Genomic DNA, 14,736 nt, shown 5'->3' with positions numbered 1-14,736 from the left:
GACTGCTGTTTCTGTTTGTGGACTGAGGACAGCTATTGCTTTTTGTGTGGCGAACGAATATGACCACAGAATTGGATATAAAAATGTTTTGTGCCACAAAATTTGATTGTAATTGGAAATTGTCATAGGTTAACCATTGGGAGCAGCACACACACACACACACACACACACACAAAGAAAAACAGGATTAAGATATCCGATATAGAAAAACCAATTCAAAAGAAAGACTTGTCAAACAGATCATAAAAGTCAAAACCAATTTGTAGTTAATTGGCGGACAAAATGGCATTTAAACTCTGAATGTAAAAGCAGTTTCTGTAAGTTTCGAATCGAATGATTTCCAGCTTCATGAATGCTAAATGAATTTCTGAAGACTTAACCATGTTGCCATTTCATTTTCATTGTGCAGAGTAAACTGAACAAGAACATTTTCGACATTTTCGTGTCAAGCCGTAAGTGAAATGATTCGGAAATGTGAGTGAGCATCGGAGTCTATGTCAGACTCTAAACAATGTCAAATTGTCAGTGGATCTCACCATGAACCATGTAGCACCATGATGAATGATGGCACGTTGGAAAGACATGCAATGGGCTCTCGGTCTGGCGGTCTGTCGCTCTGGCGGTCTGTCGGTCTGTTTGGAGTGCATGTCGGAGCTGGGCTGTAATGAGCAAATGAGTAAATGAGTGAATGGCTGGCTGACTGCATCAGACCGATGAAGCGGAAAGAACCTTTTCGCACATCGCACGATTCATCGTCCTGAAATTTTATAATTGATGCTCCACTGGGAGAAATACAAGCACTTTGGACTTGTTTCTGCTGCCTGTTGGGCCCGCTCGTTTCGCTCAGTGCCCCCGTGTTTGAGGGAGTGGAAGGGAAGAGCTGTTTGACCGATAATTTCACAAGTATATTGATTCAGTTCAGATTCGCTTACTGCTGCTCCATGTTAGCCACTCTTCACTGTATGCCCGTGCCCCTCTCTGGGCCCTGTGTGAACGCTGGCAGCTGCCACTCTTGCCATTATTTAACATTAATTTATGCATTACTAGAGAGAGCTTAAATTAATCAGAGAATTTGCCAAAGGAAACCAAACCGAAATTAAATTTGCCACAAAAAGCTTTTCCACAAACCAAACCAAACCAAAAGAGAGAGCAGCGGGAAAGAGGAATGGCTGTGTCGAACAAAGAGTACAATTTAGTTAAGGCAAAAAGGGATTACTCTCAACCAAAGACAAAGCAAGTGCACAAATTAAAAACACATTTTACATATACATCTACATGTATGTATGTACAAGCTGTACATTAAATAGAAGCACAATGCATTTTCCTTGCAGGTGAAATCCCTTCGTACGCCACCTGTTGACACTTTATTCATTTAAAGTTTTCCCGTTTTCCTTTCAGCTTTATGTTTTCCTGCAACTAAAACCGAAGCCAAGCCACATCCGGATCAGCCCAAAGCGACAGCACTCTAGGTGAGTCCTGGACCTCTACTGCATGTCTATTCATATCATCTCCATGATATAAACACGATTTCACCTGTCTAATTGGAGGTAGTTCAAAGGGGGCGGTTCAAGGGATAGCACATGGGTCCAGTGAACTTTGGCGAGTAAATGGTAGGCATCACGGAGATTTCTCCCTAGTATCAGCATAGTCTTGGAGCCATCTTATATCTTATTCATAAGACAGTTCCGCTTCAAGTTCCCTCACAGTTGTGTCTTCTGTCAAAATCTACTCTCCGAGACATCACCTAGCCCCAGTCACATCGCAGGGATTCTGGCAAATTTAAATGCATCTCAAAGATCGAAAACTTGTGTAACAGTTGCCCATCATCTCTCTGGCACTCTTTGGTGCGCTGCTAAGTATCTGTTGGTCGATCATTGGCTTTAACCTCTCAAAGTCAGTCAGTTTCTCTGACAGCCGCCTCTGGCAGTTCTCTTGATTTGCAATGTTGTGAGTGGCACTATGTGGCAGAGTGGCAGAGTGGCAAGCGGCAAGCGCTAGTCCGGGGGTCACGACTTTCAAATGAAATGCATTTGCAGTGAACTTTTGCTGTGATTTAATGATGTGCCAGAGCCTCGAGCAGGTCCTCGAGCAGGTCATCGAGAATACTCTCAATACTTACTTGAATAAATTTGAATTCAGGCAGCCAGCCCAGAGACTGTGAGTTCGAATACGAGTACCGGTACGAGCACTAGTATATGCAGGCACTTCTATTGCCATTCAGCATTCATCGATATTGTCAGCGACTGAACGTATTTGCGGTTTTAATTAGCTGCAATTATGTGATTAAATGCAATCAGATTCTATGAACATGGCGCTGCGGACGGTTGCAAAATCACACACAGAAGTGAGATCTGGGGCTCCACTGCATTTTCGCATTGCAATTTTCTGGCGCCGCCGCCATTTTATAAATGCCAATTAATTATGATGACAACAAGCAGTTACAGAATGGAAAACAGCGCCATTTTGACAGATTAATCTGTAAATTGTCATGCATATGCTCTATGGTGCTATGTACACGCGAATGAGGGCACATCCGTGACATCCATGAATCCGAGAATGCAAATTCCAGAAAAAATATTGTGATGACTTTTTAATTAAAATTAATAAAATTGTGATTGGTAGATGAAAATGAATAATCAAAGGACAGCAACTATTATTGTTATTATTTTTTGGTTTATTGATTCCGGACAAGTAGCCCGCGTAAGACCGATTATTGGTTGAGTTAAGACTACACTGAATACATATACAAGCATTTCTATATAATAAATGGACTGGCAATAAAAGTTACACACAAAATTCAACAAATCAAAAATGATTTCAAGCGTGCTCTTCTAGAACTAATACATTGCTATATTTCTGAATATTAGAGAACACTACTATGCCTCAATCTGCTTCTCTCATTCGCAATGCTCTCACGCCAGCCCAAGCAAGGGTATCGAAATATTGCTCATACGCCATGGTGTCTCTTCCCGATGGATGCCCAAATACCAATATCCACTTATTAGCTACAGACTCCCCCGGCAGTTGAGTTCCCTGTGCCGTACTGGCCAACAGACAAATGACCGCTTTTATGGTCAGCAATCAAACACAAGACCACAAATACTTAAACTTATGGAGGGCCAAGGGATATGGACTCAGTCGCACACCGATGTGCTGTATGCAAGCCAGCAAATATGGCATCTATGTAGTATATGCATACTCACAGGATACTCGTATATTGGGTCCTTGCCAAGTGCCCGAATGTGTTGTCCTCGCTGAGGTCTTGCTCTGGCAAAAGTTCTAATTTTTCAAAAAGGGGGAAGCAACACAAAAAAAACACACACAAAACCTCAAAGCCACAAAATCAACTACAAGCGACTAAAAGATACCCTTTGGGTTGCTCTTCTGCTATACTGCCAGTTGTATTAATTCGATTCTTTCGTTGATTTGGTTTTTACATTCATATTTGTGGCGTGTCTGGCAAGTTTGCGGTACCCCAAAATACACGCAAGTTCATTCTACCAGATGCAGATCATAGATACAGATCTTCGAGCACAATATACCCCATAGATGTTCTCGAGTTTCCTGGCGAATGAGAAAACACATTTCTTATTACAAATCGAGGCAAGCAGCGTGCCAAAAGAAAAGACCGTTTCGATCCCCACACCCAGCCCAGACCCCTGTTTTATTTTCATTCCCATAAGTGAAATAAGTAGGAAAAGAGGAGGCAAAACCAGGGAACCAAACCATCTGACGCACTTATTTTGCGCTTTGAATCCAATCACGTACCAATTTTCCAAATTTAACCTTTTTGAGCCTCGGCCCCGCCACCGGGGGATGGGTCTGGGCGATTGGGTGATTGGGAGGGGGGGCTGCTGTGGGGTCAGTAGGGTCAGTGGGTTTTGCTGCCAATAAAAACCATTTGCCAGAGTGAAATTTATATGAGCGTGTCGATAAAAAAAAAAAAATAAAATACATATATATCAAGAAGACCAAAAAGAGAACGAAACGAACGAGACACGAAAGCAGTGAGAAAAGAACGCCACTGTAAAGTGGAGGGAAAGACAGAGAGGGGAAAGACCGCAGGCCATGGCGTTCTTTGAACCGTTTCAATTGACCGAAGGCACGGGCTATCCAGCTCCGGCACTCCTTCCTATTCTTCATGTGCCCTCCGCCCTCCCTTCCACCACCTGCTCATCCATGTCTGCTGGAGATGGCACCGCGTGGCCGCGTGTCACGAACATTCTTTCTTCCCCAAGAAGAGAATTCACTCCATGCCATTTCCAAAAAAATTGTGATTGAATTCTTTCTCCAGCCTCGTCTTGCCACCCTCCCGTGAGTGGGCTCCTTCTCTAACGTAATCTTCCGGGAGTCTACTCTTTCTCGTGACCCCTGCTCATCCCCATGTGGACTCTCTTTGGCTTGGTTTTCCCGATTCAGCAGCCGCTTTCCATATTAATTTCGAAGTCTGCGTAATTTGAACCGTTTTCCCCAAAGCCCAGTCACAGCCTCTTTGCCGTCTACCATTTTTGCTCCTTTTTGGTTTTTTTCGTTGGCTCCTCCGATGCCTGTAAGCGACACCATAAAATATTGAACGTGTGGGGCAAATGCACTCACACTCAGACCCATTCGCACAGCCAGACAGACAGGCAGATATGTACATGTACAGAGTGCACTCATATGGGGGGAGGGGATGTGGGCTCCACTGACCTCGCCAACACTTTGAACCCATCGATGGGGACTCGATTCCTTGGCCTCTCCTCATTCGAGCTTCGAAAAGAACCAGCAAAGAAGAAGGATTTCGTTTTTTATGCCACTTTTTGGCTTTTGTGCTGCCAACGTCCTGCCCCCCCACCCCCTCTCCTGACCCCGTTCTCCTGACTCCCGGCTGACGCCTCATTTTCTTTATTTTTTCTGGCAGCACGCGCATTACATTACATTACAACATTGCCGGAATGGGTTCGCGTCCGGCCCCGGCCCGTGCTCCGGCTCCGGGTCCTGCTCCTGCTCCTGCCTTCGGGCGCTAAGTGGGAGACCAGAGAGAAGCATCGTTTTCCTTCAACATTTTACTCGCATTTCGGTCAATTGTTGTTTGCCCCACCATTCTATTCGAGTGCAAGTGTGAGTGTCAAGTGAGTGTTTGGGCTATTCATTGGCCGGGAAATGTTTGTGCACTCGAATTTAATGTAATGGATATCCTCGGAGTGGTCTACGAGTATGTTCTTGATCGGCATCATTATCTTCCCATTCCAAATATGTATTTAGCAGATCGAATACATACTCGTATAGCCGCCATATGTACGTAAATATGTGGAGAACTATCAATCTTTAAGGAATTTAATGGTAGCCTTCCTTTCGGGTTTCGAATGCCAAGAATTCCCAAGTTTTCACCCATGATTTTCCACTCTCTGTGCATCGCTTTTCGTTCGTTTTTCTTTTCTTTTCTTTTCATTCCATTTTCATTCGCTGCTCGTATTTTTTTCTTTTGCGTACAAATTGATGCCATCTGTTCGACGTTTAATGCCTCGGGATTTTGGCTTGCGTCCTGCAACACTTTCAGCGCTTTTTAATGCAGTGGCTGCATAATTTTTACGCCCGTAAGTCGCCTGCATTATCCGGGCCATAAATCGAACAGGAGACTCCCTCTCTATCTCTCCTCCTTCTGCTGCTTGTGCTGCTGACCCTCGGCCTCCTGCTCCTTTCACATCACTTTTTCTCGCCGGCTACCGAATGCGGTGGAGCAGTTAATTTTGGTCAGCATTCTGCTCGATTTTCACTCGATTTGCCCCGAGTACTCCCCATATTCATGTACTCACACACACACACACACACAAGGATCCACGGAGCGGCACACACACCTGACCCGAAAGCCACTTAAGAGCCATTCAAATTACGTTTCATTACGCTTATTGAGGAGGATGGGGGCGGACAGGTAACAAACCGTTTTTATGCGCTATCCATTCCCTGGAAAAGTGCCTTTGGGGCGGGGTCAATTTGCTACCCTACAATACACTCACTCGTAAATGAATGGTATTTAAGTGGTGAGCGGAAAAGGTTGTGGCCTCAATGTTACACTATAGAATTCATAGAATATAGTTTAGATTTAATATACATACATTGAAGCTTATCCATTGGTATTTTTCTATCCATTTACGTATCGTACGGCAGCGCCCCTCGGTCGCTTGGGTATACAGGGTATACAGCGGTCGATTGGTCCAGCGGAAGGGCAACGGAAGTGGGAATACCCACTTTGTTTTATGGCTCCATTGCCGTCGACCCCGTTCCAAACTTTTGAATTCAATTTGTTTGGCAGGCCAAAAGTTATTGATTTAATTCGTATCTGGGGAATGCTTAATCAAAAATATGTACGAGTACGAAAGGAGATACGCCCAAACGCCAGACACCGGCAAACAGCGGACAGCATACGACAGTGGACCTCGTATCCCTTTCCAGAAGGGGGAAAATAAGAAAAATGAGATGAGAGAAAAGAAAAGAAAAGTACATACAAGTACATACCGAATCGAAACAGAGCAGGCCAGGCGTCCCTTTTGGGGATAGTTGTACTCGTATATCGATTTGGATCATAATTTTCCACGTTGGTTGGCCATGGAACGGTGCTGTCTGTCAGTTATCCTGTCGCCTAGATGGAACTTGTGTTCATTTAGGTCAGTACGAAATTGCTTGTTGAAGTTACAACATCTCCCAAAAAACAAAATAAATATTTTATTGAAAATATTTATTTTTTGATACATTGAAACAAAATGTCTACCATATACAGACTGAATACCAGTCCGAGGCTGACAAAGCAGGAGCGACGGATGAAGGCCGTCAAGCGTTTGGATCAACTGTCGCGCGATCCGGGCCAATGTCCTATCGCCAATTGCAGTCAATATGTCTTTCCCTCCGGTCTGATGTCGCACCTGCGCCGCTATCACGTCCGGAACCCGCACCTCGTCTTCCGTAGTGCCTATGAGAGCAAGCCGATACGGATGAAGCTCCCCGATCCCCGGGGCTTCGGTGAGTGCGATATGCCAAAGTGCATCGGCGTGCTGCAGTTCGGTGGCATATACAAACACCCGAAGACCGCACCAGGACACCATTACCTGTGCGTCCCCAACTCCGATTTGGACCAAGATCATCAGAAGTACAAGAACTACTTGCCCATGATGATAATGGTGAGCAAGAGCTCGTGGCATGACATACTGCCTTCCGCCAGGATGCGCTACACGAAGGAGCAGCGGAAGAAGACTGAAGGAAGCCAAAACGACGGCTCCGGGCTCCTTGTCATCTGGCTGGCATCGCCCGCGACTGTGAAGCCGTTCCACTACACCATAACCTTTTTCAATGGCTCGTACAACAATTCGATTAGTATGATACGCAAATCGCGCAACTTCGTGGACAGCCAGATACCCAGCAATTTTCTCTTTGAGAAGAACGACTTCGTGATCCTGCGTGACTTGGATATCCAGCTGCTATTGGAGAGGCCCAAAGAGAAGGGTGACCAGGCGCGGGGCATCCAAATGGAGATAATCGTACACGAGCTCTTGTCGGGCTCCCTCCTCACACAGCTGGGGTACCAAACGACCTGTACCGAAGAGTGCAACACAGTGGAGGTGGAAATTCCAATAGTCTTCGATAAAGAAGAAGACACTAAGGACGCTGAAGATGCTCAAGCCGATGTTGATGCTGATGCCAAACAGGATGGAGCATCGCCAACGGATTCTGATGGGTCATCACATACGGTAACAAATTCGGTGGTTGCGCTTGAATCGGAACAGCCAGTTCGGGCACAACGAACTGGAACGAAGATTGCAACTGAATCGGAGGTCCCACCTGGAACTATGGCTGGAGCGGGATCAAACCCTAAAACTGATACTGCCACTGAAGAAAAGGCTACAACTCAACCGAAGGCAACTAAAACTATGGTTCCAACTACATCAAAGTACGCACCTGAATCTAAGGCTGAATCTGGAACGAAGCCTGCAGCTGAATCGAAGGTCCCAACTGGAACTAGATCCAAGTCTGTTACTGAAGGAAGGGCTACAGCAGGTGCGATGGCTTCAACCAAATCGAAGGCAACTAGATCATATATTACCACTAAAACTATACTTCCAAATACATCAAAAAATGCACCTGAATGTAAGGCTGAAACTGGAACGAAGCCTGCAGCTGAACCGAAATTCGCAACTGGAACTGGATCAAGCCCTGCATCTAGATCCAAGTCTGTTGCTGAAGGAAGGGCTAAAACAGGTTTGATGGCTTCAACCAAACCGAAGGCAACTAGATATATTTCCACTAAAACTATGGTTGCAAATACATCAAAAGATGCACCTGATGCTAAGGCTGAAGCTGGAACGAAGCCTGCAACTGAATCGATGGTCTCAAGGGGAACTACGGTCGGAACTGGATCAAGCCCTGCATCTAGATCCAAGTCTGTTGCTGAAGGAAGGGCTACAACAGGTGCGAAGGCTTCAACCAAATCGAAGGAAACTAGATATATTTCCACTAAAACTATGGTTGCAAATACATCAAAAGATGCACCTGATGCTAAGGCTGAAGCTGGAACGAAGCCTGCAACTGAATCGATGGTCTCAAGGGGAACTACGGTCGGAACTGGATCCAAGGCTATCACTGAAGGAAGGGCTACAACAGGTGCGAAGGCTTCAACCAAATCGAAGGCAACTAAAACTGTGGTTGCAACTAAATCAAAAGAGGTAACTGAACCAAAGGCTGAAACTGGAACGAAGACTACAACTGGACCAAAAACTGAGATAAAAGCTTCACCGATGCCAATTCAATCGGATGTCGAATCGGAAACAGATAGCGAACTAAAAATAGATAACCTTCTGAAGCGCTTTGGCTGTGAAACCAACACGGGCAGCTCAAACTTGTTAGCTGGATGTAATGACCTGCAGTCTGCAACTGGAGCAAAAACTGAGATGCCAGACAATCCGATGCTAACTTCCGAATCGGACACTGAGAGCGAACCAGACGACTATGCAATCCTTGTGCGCCTTGGCTATGATATTGGCTCGGAGAGCTCAGTGTCGTCATCTAGTCTGTCTGATGTATCTTCCGGATCTAGCATTTAAAATCACATCACACAAAAACACTTTTCAAATTACTATTCAAATTTCTTTAACGATTTGTTCATAATGTTTATCGTATAGATGCCTCTATTTAGAATAATATTTGATGGCATATTTTGGGCACATAAAAGTGGTACTTTTCTTGGGGTAGATTGAAAGTAGTTTAAAATCTTACGCAATTCAGGCAGATACGGGGACATATGTAGGTGTGCGATGACATGTGTCTGAAATACAGTCCCACCATAAGGTTTGTGCAGGTTTCCTGCATCAGTTTTCGATCTTTAATCATATCAAAAGTGTTGAATTTAGGATTACGGGCAGATAAACCTCTGCAGCATGGTGAATCCTTAACCTACTATTGTTATGATCCAATTCTCATCCTTTGTCGGTGGACAGTTCTCGGTAGAGGAAAGGAAAAAGTACAGTCACACCAAACTGCAGGCTATTTCTGTCAAACTGACACTCCCGACCAAAGAGAGAGAGCGAGGCAGAGGGAGTGGAAGAGGGAGCTAAGTGAGAAGAGAAGTGTATGAATCTCATTCAAGAGTTTCGCACTCGTAAACGAACGAGCGGCCAGCAAACAAAAACAGGATGAACAGGAAGCTAAAGCGAGAAGCTGCCAGAAAAGAGCAGGTGGCAGGCAGTGGACTTGCGATGTTGCCCCAAACGCAGACGCAGACCCAACTTCCACTCCCCCTCCCGCTCCCCTTCCACCACCCACCACCCACCACCCTGCTGTCCGGAGGTGCCGGGGCGAACAATGCAAAAATCGGACAGCGCTACAGCAGCGCATAGGAAAAGGGGCGAAGTGGGCGAGACACAGAGAGCTTTCCACAAGCGGCAAAAGGTGAAAAATAAGAATGGCAGGCAAACAACAAAAACAACAACAGAAAATCTTCTGCCACTACCACTGCCACTGCCACTACCACCGACCTACCGTTCTGTGGCAGGAGCAAACTTTTGAATAATTTATCCTGCGTTGAAAGGACGTTTTCATTAAAATTCGCCAACGTATTTAAAGTGCGAGATAACTCGCCGGCGAGCGACGATTATTCAAGTGAAAGTTCACTTTCCTGCCAGGGAATGCAGCATGTACTCGTACGTATTCAAGATTATAGCTCCTATAATCCATTTACTAGACCTGCCCCGGGATACGGTATACGCGAAATCTCTTTGGAATCGTTTGGAAATCCCCATAGCATCACTTCCCTGTTCGATATCTCCTTTTGTTTGAACGGTTTGTAACGTTTGAAGCGTGACAGGAAACGTCTCAGAAATAGAGGCATAGATTTTGTTTCAAAGCATTCAAAGATATCATTGTATTTAACATATGAGTACTTATTTTGTTTGACTGTTTTGAAAATCTTGGATACTTTTGCTTGGGCGTGAGACATGTATTGGTTGGTTGAACGCATCGTTTCAGACAGAAGGAGTGATCGAACATGTCCGAAAAACTATTAGAATCATTTCGTTTGTTCGGCTTTGGCCACAACAAAATATTTTTTCAGTACTTGATCATCCAATACCCCAAGGGTGATTCCTGTTTTATATTTATCTAAGCTCTCCTTTGAGCTTTCCAACTCTTCTATCTGTCTGCTCTTTTGTTTGTGCTGAGTGACTTCCTGTTTTTGGAATGTCCTTTATGTCTTGTTTTAGTTGCCTTTGCCAAAATTAGCCATCTAAATCATTCCTCAGCTACCACTTCCTCGACCATTTCAATTCGCAACTCTCCATTCCTTTCCCCACTCCTTGCCTCTTTCTTCTGGCCTCTTTAGCTTATTTGTCAAAAGTGAAATCAGCATAAAATAAATTTAATGTCTGCCGCACGAAGCCAGCAGGAGGGAGGGGAAAAGAGAGGACGCAAAAAGCATCTACAAAATAATAATTTTCAATGGGCCAACGGCAGTTTAAAGCACAAGAAACATAATTTTGTTAATTCTCCACTATTTCTTTCCCTTTTGTCTTTGTGTCTGTCGCTGTCTCTATTTCCCATCTCCCTGGTTACTCTTTGTACAGGGTACAACCTAGAACAATAGGGTATATTGTACTCAAGTAAATGTAGGACAGAAGAAAGCATTCCCTAGGTCCCCTAGGTGTTGTCTGGGTTCTGCCTGGGTTCTGCTAGTAAGAAACTCCAGCTTGGATGCAATTTTCTTTCGATTGTAACATTGTTACATGATTCTTCAGATAATTTCCCTAATAGCGGGTATCCCTGTAGTCGAAAAGTCGACACATAGCTTTGTATGTGGTTTTTTTATATACATACATATATATATAAGAATTTTTTGTGTTGTTTCAAGCTGAAATATGGCGCATTCGTGGCTCGCATATCTCTCTCGCGGAAAGCATCCACATCCAGAGCTCGCTCTGTGTTTGTACGGGGTGGCAGTGGCAGTGGCACTGGCAGGGGGAACCTGGTATATTACCGTTGGCTACAAAATGCAGAGTACCGCGGTGGGATGAGCAATTTTGCTGTGCAACTGCCCGGCTCCATTACGAGGGTCCAGGCTCCAGGCTTCAGGCTCCAGGTTCCAAGCTCCAGCTCCATCGTATTGCTGTTTTCCATTCCATTCCATTCCGCTTTTGGGGTCCAGCGTCGTCGTTTCATCGTGCAATTTCCGCACAAGTGTTGGCAATATAAAAATAGCGACAAAATATAAAAGTAATTTATGTTTGCCTTTTTCCATATCATTTCTATATGCATGAGGTGGTGGCAGGAGGCGGTGGCACGGCAACGGCAACGGCAGGAGATGCAGTGCATGTGGCGGAGTGGTTTATAAAAAACATTTCTCCTACTATCTTACACCACCCAGTCCTCCTTTGAAATATGCGTAAAAAATGCATGCTGATGCGCTCGTTTGCATGCAGAAAAACTGCATTTAATTTATTAAAATAAATATTTTCAAGCTCAACACGACAGTGTTCGGCGTTCATTGTTCAGTGTTCAGTGTTCAGTGTTGGATAATAATGCATAAGTTATATCAACGCTTAATGTCAACTGCTTGGGCAGATGATGCGATAGAATGCTTTTGGTGTCGGGTTTCGAATGCCAGCTGCATTATCGTTCATTCATTATTAAGGATTCAATTTGATTAACCAATCGCATTGCCCAATGAAATTTACATGAGATTCGGCCAGAGATTAAATATGTTTAGGCAGAAATTTCATTTCAATATTGCCGAGTGCGCATATAATTACGCGGTAGGCCACTGGCCCCGCCTTCTGCCATTATCCAACCCCAAAGCCGAGAGCCCAACCGCAGCCCCCACCGCCCCAACTGTCACTCACTACCATCACATATCCATTAGAGTATATACCTACACACATATGTACATATATGTATGTACGCGTATATAGCCACTATAAAGGACTCTCATGAATATATCAACAGGCGACAGGCGAATAACTAGCTCTATTTCACACACACAGCGTTCGGGGCGGGGGAGTATGCAGGAGAGGAGGCGGTCTAAATGCATTCAAATAAAAGAGTACAAAAAACAGCACACAGTTGCCACATCGCTTTAGGACTTTTGCATCCGACTATGAACGAATTTCCATTTGATTTCCCCGATTCAGTGTGCATTTCGAATTATTCATTTCATTGCCCCGATCCAATGAAACGTCAACGGTTAGACGACTTCTGGATTGAAGGCTTTTTCCAATTATTCAGGCATTCTGCTAGGCGTTTAATTGAAAGCCCTATCGATATTACTTACAAATCAGCATTGATTGCACTTTCAATACTAATTTTAATATAGTATATGGTGGCACATATTTAAATATTTGTCAACTAATACAATAATTAATAAATACTGATTTATTCAGTATAAAAGAAACTGATAATTATAGATCACCCATATCAGGATTGATCGATCTCAACTGCCTGGACCCCAGAAAAATGAACAGACCCAAGCCCATTCCTGTCGAATGCCCGAAAGTTTGCCTCACCTAGGATCTACCCCAGCCACATACATATCCAGTGGATAAAACAGGCTCCAACAGATACAAATAGACCCCCGTCTGACCTCTTTGCCATCAAAACGAATTGCCAACGTAAATTATACACAATTTTGGACCGTCCACATGGCATATTTTCACAGCTCATCAAGTATGCAAAGAGATAGAGACAGATGATAATTGAGAGAAAGGCCGAGCGAGAGTGGGAGAGGGAGTGGAAGAGTGGCCTCTCAACGGTGGAAGCAATTCAAAAAGTTAACAAATAAAATTATGCAAAAAATAAAAAAAAAAAACATAAAAAATAGGAGTAAAAGAAGCGAGCGGTGCACAAACAAATTTGCGGACGGAGGAGGGAAATAAAATCTGACTCTGTAATATGCCGAAAACTGTGTTCATAGTGTAAAAATGTCTATTTACATAGTCATGCATCATGGACAACAGAATACGAGTGGGGGAGGGAGACAGATGCAAAACGAGACGAAGCGACAGAGAGAGAGAGAGAGAGACGGCGCCTTAAGCGCTTAGTCCCGTACGTGGACTCGTTGTTTGGGGGGAAAAGCCAAAGAAACTAAAAAATTAAAATATCTGTATGGAAAAGTTCATAAATTTTCAAACGCGACACGAGAAAGACAGAGACAGTTAGAGAAAGGTACAGCCAGCGGAGGAGACGACACAGATTGCGGCAAAACTATTTGCAACAGCAGTGCAAAAGTAAAATGCAAATAAATCCCCAAATGCCTGTTTCTGTTTTCTGTTCCTGTTCCAGTGCCAGTGCCCCCCCCCTCTCTCTCTCTCTCTCTCTCTCTGACCGTGTGCCCCATTCTATGGGAGCAAAACTGTGCCACACTAAACAACAAAAACGACGTGAAGGCAGCCAGTTGGTTGGCACGCTCATTTTCACCTCATGCCCCTCATGCCTCATGGCTCGTTTCCTAGCTGAGAGATAGCCGAAAAACGGCTCCCGCCCCCCACCTGCCATCTCCCACACACATCGCATACTCGTATGTATGCAAAATATGCCCACCAGGTGGACACAGCACAGCAGAGCAGAGCACAGCACAGAAAAACATCTGCAAAATCTCTACCAAAAATATTTTGCAATTTTCTTGCAGATTCGAGATTTGAGTTTCCGCCATTTACGTGCAAACATTATTTCATCACGAAACTCAATTGCGAGTTTAATGTAGCACCTTTTTTTATTTTTAAGAGAAGTAAAGAGCGACCGAGAGCCTTCAAGATCCCCAAGTAGGTCGCCTAGCCCCGTACGAGGCCTTTTTTTCGGCCTGCCGGAGTCTCTCAATATTTTGACCGGTTGTAGATCGATCATAGGTTTTTATAGGAAGAAAGGTCACCACCATATTTGTATTCTGCTATGGAGCTCTGTGAGCTTAGATCTTATTCATAAAACGAACATTGTTGTCTCTTATCCTAAGGGTAGGAGGCCCAAAAGTTCATATGATTATTCCATGGTACTGACTTTTAAATGATAAAATCATCAGCTTATGTCCTCCGCTCTTTCTTTTTAGTGACTTTTTCATAGGAGAATCTTTCTTATAATCCATCAATCGAAGCTTTCCATGTCCATACCCGGTGGCAGGACTTTGGTAGCTTCGATCACTTGGGCACCGGCTCTCAGCTTTTTCATTGCTTCGCTCGCCAGCTGGGATTTCCAGAATATTTACTGTGTATTTATTCGAGGCTCTAGGTCCTA

General features: G+C 44.3%; 2 protein-coding genes across 2 annotated transcripts in view; both read left to right on the top strand.

The window, feature by feature from the left end:
* Nucleotides 1-1,397: 1,397 nt before the first annotated feature.
* Nucleotides 1,398-14,736, top strand: part of LOC4815882 (uncharacterized) — a 44,803-nt gene continuing 31,464 nt past the window's right edge. The window contains exon 1 of the mRNA XM_033382237.1: nucleotides 1,398-1,469. The gene's annotated coding sequence lies outside the window, so the exon portion shown is untranslated. The remainder of the gene's footprint in view (nucleotides 1,470-14,736) is intronic.
* Nucleotides 6,646-9,198, top strand: boil (boilerman). The gene has a single exon (XM_033382238.1). The coding sequence runs from the start codon at nucleotides 6,741-6,743 to the stop codon at nucleotides 9,069-9,071; it is 2,331 nt and encodes a 776-aa protein (XP_033238129.1). The 5' UTR covers nucleotides 6,646-6,740; the 3' UTR covers nucleotides 9,072-9,198.

Source organism: Drosophila pseudoobscura, chromosome X (assembly GCF_009870125.1).
Source record: "Drosophila pseudoobscura strain MV-25-SWS-2005 chromosome X, UCI_Dpse_MV25, whole genome shotgun sequence".
Lineage (NCBI taxonomy): Eukaryota > Metazoa > Arthropoda > Insecta > Diptera > Drosophilidae > Drosophila > Drosophila pseudoobscura.
This window is presented reverse-complemented; position numbering and strand designations above follow the sequence as displayed.